The 7,569-nt window shown below is 40.8% G+C and overlaps 1 protein-coding gene across 12 annotated transcripts in view; it reads right to left on the reverse strand.

Annotated features, from left to right (window-relative positions):
- MTSS1 (MTSS1, I-BAR domain containing) overlaps window positions 1-7,569 on the reverse strand; it is a 244,768-nt gene that overhangs the window by 27,954 nt on the left and 209,245 nt on the right. For all 12 annotated transcript variants that reach the window (XM_019528149.1, XM_019528145.1, XM_019528151.1 and 9 more), the window contains 3 exons: window positions 4,076-4,233; window positions 2,118-2,225; window positions 1,050-1,147 (listed from right to left, as the gene is read on the reverse strand). In XM_019528149.1, the coding sequence (XP_019383694.1) occupies window positions 1,050-1,147; window positions 2,118-2,225; window positions 4,076-4,233 (364 nt within the window). The remainder of the gene's footprint in view (window positions 1-1,049; window positions 1,148-2,117; window positions 2,226-4,075; window positions 4,234-7,569) is intronic.

The following is a 7,569-nucleotide window of genomic DNA, read 5'->3' on the forward strand; positions in this document are numbered from 1 at the left end:
GGGGAGCAAGGAGGCAAAAAGAATATGTTACTTGATCCATATAAAAAAATTCTGCTGCTTTGCAATCTGATCACTTAAGAAAATACAAGGTTGATTAGAACCTAGGTTCCATGCATTTTCAGCCATTTTCTTTGATAGTTTTAGGATACTGCATCTTTAAGCCTGTGCTTATTGCTGTAAATATATTTAAGAGGTAGGAAACTTTCTCCATGCAAAAACAGCTTACATACAAAATCAAAGTGCAAGTTTGAGTTCAGCCATGCTACAAGCTTACTTAAGGTCATGCGCAGGCGCCTACCATACGTTAGAAGTGTAAGGCAAACAAAAATGGCAATAATACTAGAGAGGCTAATGAGGCATTAGAGGAGGGTGCACAATATACCGGTAATATCTTCCTTTTCTAGAAAAGGAAAGAGTGAATTTAGATGCCAAGGTAAGGGGCAACACGATGATAAACTGTTTGACAGAGAACAGGTTGTGGGGTATTATCGTTTTGTTTTGTTTTTTAAAACAGAAAGCAGAGACAGGGTCTAACTTTTCAAAAAACACTTTGGGACAGTCTTTACAGCATTAAACAGTCAGGGAATTCTTGCATTTTACAGTATAGCATTTCCATCTAATACACTAAAGTAAGAATCATCAAGAATATTTTCTTCTTTCAAACAAGTTAACCAACTAAGAACTTGAAAATGGTGCAAGATCATTTCTTCACCAAGTTGCAGTATATAGTACATATGCTCAGAAAGAATAGTCGCAAGCAAGCAGCTGCAGAGCTTAGATCACTTAGTACTTTTGCTTTTTGCTCTGTAATGGATTCAACTGAGCTGAACCAAAAGATACCTCCCAACTGTCTTACTGGTTTTGAGTTCAAAGTTGTTTGACGTATGTCTCATTTTTAAATGCTTGCAAGTCACATGCATAAATCTATGACTGGGAGGGCCCAATATGATCAGATTTTTTTTTTTAAACAAGCAAGTATGAACCTGAAGTTGCCAACTAGCCTGAACTTCCCCTTACAAAACAGGTTAAAATGATATTCATCCACCTACCTGCAAACACTGGACTTTCTAGACATGGTAGTACTGGGAGAAGATGGAGGCGTCTGATATGACCAGCTGTAATCTGAACCTTTCAAATCTAGAATTACCTGATTAAACAGAAGTGATAATATGAAGGGTTACAAACCAACAAACCAACAAAACCCAACCCATTTCTTTATTAAGGCAACATCTGTTGCTTGCAAACACACTGTTCATTGTAAAAGGAATTTTCAGTATTATTATAATGTTTTTTTTTTCCTCACCTGATAATCTGTGATCACTAATTCATGCTCTCCATTTTAGTCTTTAATTCAAAATGGAACGACAGCTTCTTTAGTTCCATCACTGGGTTCTCACCCAGACACTAGTGGCAAAAGCCGAAGTGTTACTTGCATTATAATTATAAAAAAAAAAAAAAAAACTTCTAGGCCATCGTGAGTGAGTGAGAACAGTCCCATTAGTTTCAATGGATTTAATATGCGTTTGCAATCAGGCTTGCTTACATTGCTGGATCAGTGCAAAAGGGTCTTACTGTAAAGAGTCTCATTGAGAACTGGGCTCAATTAGACTAAACTAAAATGATTAGTGGATCGGGGCCTACACTCTAGAGCAGCAGTTCCCAAACTTTTTCCCCCCTGCGCCCCGCTGCTGGGACCAGAGTGCGGTGGCGGCCCAGGGACGGCGAGCTCCCAGCATGTGGCACAGCTTGTCTTTCTGTGCAGCACCACTGGCATTGCCCCCACAACCCTTATTTGAGTTGTGACCTGCTGCCCTAGAGTAAAATGACCTTATAGTTAAGGCAGGTCAGGAGAAGGAGGACAGGGAAACTGAGTGAATTCATGGAAACACCTATCCAGAACAGTGATATTGCTGCCTCAGCCTGCGATATTCTGAAGATGCTTAAGGGAGTCAAGCACCACATCATTTAAATGGGAGTCGAGTACCCAACTTTGATATTTGGTAATGCCATGTCCTGCTGCAGCTAGGCACTCACAAAATGTGTGTGCATGGACACTTGGGTGCATCAGCATTTCTATTAAGTAACAACAAAACCTTTTCTAAGGAAGGAGAACGAACCTGTTCACTCGAAGATGGCAGTTTGTGAGGATCCATGGTGAGGCTTTTCAGGTCATCTGAAATGGTCTGTAAGTGGGTTATTTCTCCTAGCATAGAAATTTCTTCTTCCTGAAGAAATAATACACAGCAGGGCTGTTCACACTCTTGCGTTTATAAGTTAGAGAGACAAGAACGTATAAAACTCCGTCCTCTTGTGGTTGCAGATGCATCAATGACACATCCTGTCTTTGCCCATGAGATAATTATTTCTTGTGGAAAATGTCAGAAAAGGCCAATCTACTGCGTTTAAAAAGTAGCTTAGGGCCATTTTCACTTGACAGCATACACGAGCAGCAAAACTCTTCCTCAGTTCCCTCTCTCATCCTTGAGATACAGAATCCCAAACTTTTTTTTTTTTTTTAAAACCTCTGAAAAAAGTCAGCCCAATACTGTATTTGAAACGGGGATCCAACAACCCTAGGGCACTCAATATCTCGCCTTTAGGATCTGATCCTTAAATCCAAGTGGTGGCTTAGATCATTTTGCTGATTTTCTGAGCACTCCATCTGGACAACAGGTACTGCACAAAAGGCACAGACAAACATTTGTCATGCACTTGGTCCCTTGAAATCACTCTAAAGCCATGTCCAAACAGACGAGCATGGCTGCAGAGCCCTCTAATCTCATGATAAATTAACCGTCATTGTATGAGGGATCAAATGAAGCTGCTCCTAAACAGAGTGATGTCATTAATTTGTCTGTTTTGCTGCAACACTAACCCAGCTGGAGCTGCGGTCTCTGGATGGGAGCGGGGAGAAGGCAGGAGGAAGAGGTCGCTTCTGGGATTTTCAGGCCCACTGGAGGGGTGCAGGGGGAGAAGAGTGAGATGGGGCAGTGGACTGGAGCTCCCCACTCCAGTGGAGCTGAGAAACTGAGAAGACATCCCTCCCCTACCTTCTCCACCTCCCATCCAGAGACAGCAACAGAGCTGGTGGGGAAGATGCATTCTCTCCCTCTGATGATCCAACAGCCAATGTGTCGGATTGGGAGGGTCAATCTAAGCCATGGTGATTTCTATGAAACACTGTAAGTTAGATCCAGGAGCTGCACTTCCGTCTGTGCCTAAATATAAGACAGGGGTGCTTAATCTGTGGCACATGTGTCACAAGCGTGATCGGTAGCCTCTGTGTGGGGCAAGCAGCAGACTGGGGAGGGGACAGAGCATAGTTGCATGCTGGGCAGGAAGCAGAAAGCAGAGCAGCAGATCAGGCAGCCGAAGGGGACTGGTATTGCTCTCTGGGAGGGTGCAGGCTAGTCTGTGGCGCACCTGCCAAAAAGTTCGACTTCCACTGATGTAAGGCATTAAATATATCCATGAATCACACTAGTGTGAAACTATGTTGGTGGCCGATTTAACCAGACAGTTTCAGTGATACAAGTTCCCATAGTAATCCCATCAGATACCATGGTAATTTTATATAAAACTTGAGTGTCTGCTATTCACCTCCTACCACTCAGCCTTCTTGCTTCCTACCTTTAATCATGTTTCTATGCAGGGACTGATGCAAGGAAGCATCAGGACTGTATTACAAGAGCACAGAAGACAGTGCAAAAATACACAAAGTTTATAGGATGCCCTCAAAGATCCCATCCCTGCTTTAGGCAATCTGTGTTTATGAACATATATTTAATCCTTTTGAATTGACTGAAGACATCATGTAGGAGGTGGAAGCTGCCAGAAAATTGTACAGAGAAAGCTGATATCTGTCAAGATACTGTCATTTATATGCATAAGACTGTCTTGAAGAATACCTTGGTTTTAGCACTCTACTAGGAGTGTGGGAGGAATATATTAATGTGGGAGGGGTATGCACATTAGTAACAGAAGTTTTGAATTAAGTCTTATTATTAACTAGTCTGCAAAGTTACGTGCATCCATTAGACTTGTGAATTTTAGAAACTTGAAACAAAGGACTTACTATCACAGGCCGTAGCATCGAGACGAAAGTACAGAATCGGCCACGCTCTTCAATGAGGGCCTTCCTAACAGCCTGTTTCTCTGTTTCTTCCAGAAGTAGGTACTTATCATTGACATCTTGTAATGCACTGTCCAACTGGGGCTGGATGTCTCCTCTTCCTGTACATAGAAAAGAGTAGGTTTTGTCTGAACTACTGACTTACAAAAGGAGGAGTTCCTTGTCATCAGTCAGCATCCTTGCTGGACTGGGTTTGTCATACTTAGAATCTAATACAACATATTCCCTAAATTAAAAACTGTTTTCTTAATCAAGTGTTTTCCCATACTTATTCTCTCATTTAATAGGATAAATCCAGGTAAATTCACAAGTTGTTTCCATCCAGTTAGAAAAGCAGGCCCCAGATTGCATTTCAGATAGGAAGCATAAGACTGTGGCCCCAAACCCTCACAGCGTCCTTAATAAAGACGGAAGCCAGCATACCAACCACAGACAAGTGTCTCCCTCCCTTGCCATTTCTGCATTTAGCAAGCTCCCAGTTATGACCTACAGAATTGTGTAGGCCAGTAAGTGATTGCTAGTGATTTTTCCTGGCATTAAATTAATTAGGTAAATGGAAATGGCAGTTGGACCATTGAACTGGATTTTATTAGCACAAATACATGATGAGACTAAAGCAAAAAACATTCATCATTCTCAGGTCAAAAACTTGAATAACTGAACACATCAGTTCAGTATTTTTTGCATTATTCTGTCTAGAAAACAAATTTTAGAAAGAAGAAAAACAAAAAGCATTCATTATCAAAAAGAGATCTGTCTAGTTGCAACCAAACTCAGCCTGTTGCTGCAATGTCAGTAGATGCTCACAGCTCGGCCTCCAACAAAGCAATGCCTCTGCTCACTCCCTACCATTCGTGCCTAGTAACGAAAAGCAGCTTGGGTACAGCATTGCTTAACAGGAGAACTTATTGAATGTGAACCTTGTTAATAAAGCAATATTGAGAGAGTGTTGCAAAAATCATACTTTAATTCTTAAATGTGATGTTATTTCTAGAACGGAGTATATCTTATATATTTTCATTCCCATCACAACTGAATCCCAGTAGGTGGTTTTAACGTTTATGCTTACTTATATTGAGGCTCCTTCTGGTAGTTTTAATTGAGTGATGCTGCCATCACTACTTTCCATGTTTTTCTAAACCAGTTGGGACTAATTGCAAGACAAAGCAAGTGGCATTTTGGTATGGAAGTTAATACGCTCCATAGTGGATTGCATGAGTGTATAGTAGAACAATGCTAACTGAATCTGGTATTACGTACAGGTGAGATGTCCTTCAAAAGCACATGTAAAAATCAGTAAGTGACAGTAAATGTGATGCTGAAACAGTTTGTGATCATTAAGAGTCATTTGAGAAGTAAGTATACCTCTTAAGATGGAAAAAACAACCCTCTATTTGTTTTTAGCTCTAGTGCTTAAAATATCTTGCATCTAATACCTAGACAATCCTGCACTTCTATTTTAGGTTTTACTATTGTGTAATTTATGTACTATTTGGCTTACATGCAGGAAAGGTGAAACCTGGTCAAATTTATTTTTCAGTAACAGTTTGTCAGTCCAAGCTTTGCTGTCATCATCTCTAAAACCGCAGCGTTTACATTTTATTCTCTTTAGCCGACTCTTGATTCCCATCTCAACAAACATTGTCGTGTGACATTTTTAACACTTGGCTCAAGGATGAGTTTTGTAAAGTGGGAGCATTTGAAGAAACTCTAGCTTGCCCTTTGTGATATAGATCGGCTCCCATGATACCAAACTTGGCAGGATCTGAATCTTATTTGCAAATGGAAGTTAAAGAATAAAGAATACTGCTTTCCTGTTTTCCAAACTAACTGCAGAATCGTGCCTACATCCATTATTCCAATCCTCTTTAAACAAGGGCTATTCAGTGCACTGAAATGCAAATTTACAGCACAATACATAGAAAAGTTTAAGGTAAAATTTGTTAATGTGGATAAAGATAGTTACTGGCAAAACTTGATCAGAGCAGAATTTGATGCATCCTTGTGCACAGTAATTTTAAGGGACACAACAAATGACTAAGTAAGATTGGGTAAGCTCAATGGTACATTATCTAGCACAGGATGAAAGTACGGTGTCAAAGGTGTAGGGTTTCCCACGAAGATAGGACATTCCCTCCTTGGACAGGCCTTTATGAGCATTTTGCATCACTGTAGTATCCCCTTTGGCCATTTTGGAAGTGCAGATAACTGTACCCCCTTGAGAGCTAAGAGCAGCTTAACCCCTGAACAGAACCATTCACACAACCCCATGGGCTTTGAGTGAAGAAGGCCAGTAAAGGAAATTCAGATGAATGCCTTTGCCTAAGAAGTATGTCACCCTTTTGTGTGGAGTAGTGTACCCTTGTCAGCCTAAAAGGCACAGCCAGCATGGGCAGGTACAAAGATCTGAGTTTTTCAGGAAAGGTGTGAATATTTTTATTTTTACGTTTGTATCTGGTGCCGATGCTCCTGTGCCAAAGGTAGCAGCAGGGTCCCAGCAGGGCTCTGACCGCTTGCTGAAGCTGGAAAAGAAGGAGAGGGAAAGAAGAGGATGGGATGTTGGGGGTCCAAGAGATGTCCCCCATAGTGGTATGGGTAATAGAACCTGTAATGTGGCACTACAAAATAAAGCACTACAGCAGAGCTCCTATTTGAGAAACCCAATCCATGCAGCAAAGCTGTTTTATAGTCAGATATATCAATTAAAAAAAATTAAATAGGACACTCTGAGGTGGCAGAAGTATAAGCTTTTCCCCAAAATAAATTTGAAGTTTGCCACAAATAACTTCTATGCTGTTATTTCAAATAGTTTCTTAATGAACCAGCATCTTCTCAGACTACTGCCCATCTCTGGAGATAGTCAAGATGGTGTCTTCCTGTCCGAGTATTGTTCCAAGCCATTCTTATTCAAAAAGATTTGCTCATCTTTGCAATTCGCTGCATAATTAAAGCATTGTTTTACATCACTCTAGAGCTCTGAATCATTTCTTCTACTACATTGAGGATGATGTTGTTGTCAGGGACTATATTCTGCAAGCTTATCTTGCAAATGGCTGCTGATGAAGTACCCTCAGGTACCTTCCCTCAGTGTAAGCATGCCAAATGCAACACACACTTATTAACTCAACTGCAAAAGTTAACATAGCTCAGCTTGGGGGAACTACTGAAACCCTGGTCCAGCCCAGTAAGTCTGGCTGAATTCATATATCTATTAGGGCTGTCAAACAAAAACAAAAAAAAATTAATCACGATTAAAATCACAATTAATTGTGACTAATTTTTTAAATTGCGTAACTAATCACACAGCTCAAAACTCAAAGTTATGTGCAAAAAACCTCAAAATTATGCAGGTACTTGGTATAGTTCGGGGGTGGATATGGGGTGCGTGTAGGGGAAGAATTTGTGAAGGTGTGGGGGGCTGTGGGTGTGTGGGGGGG

This window comes from Gavialis gangeticus, unplaced genomic scaffold (genome assembly GCF_001723915.1).
Source record: "Gavialis gangeticus isolate Ggan-Ray unplaced genomic scaffold, GavGan_comp1, whole genome shotgun sequence".
In the NCBI taxonomy this organism is placed as follows: domain Eukaryota; kingdom Metazoa; phylum Chordata; order Crocodylia; family Gavialidae; genus Gavialis; species Gavialis gangeticus.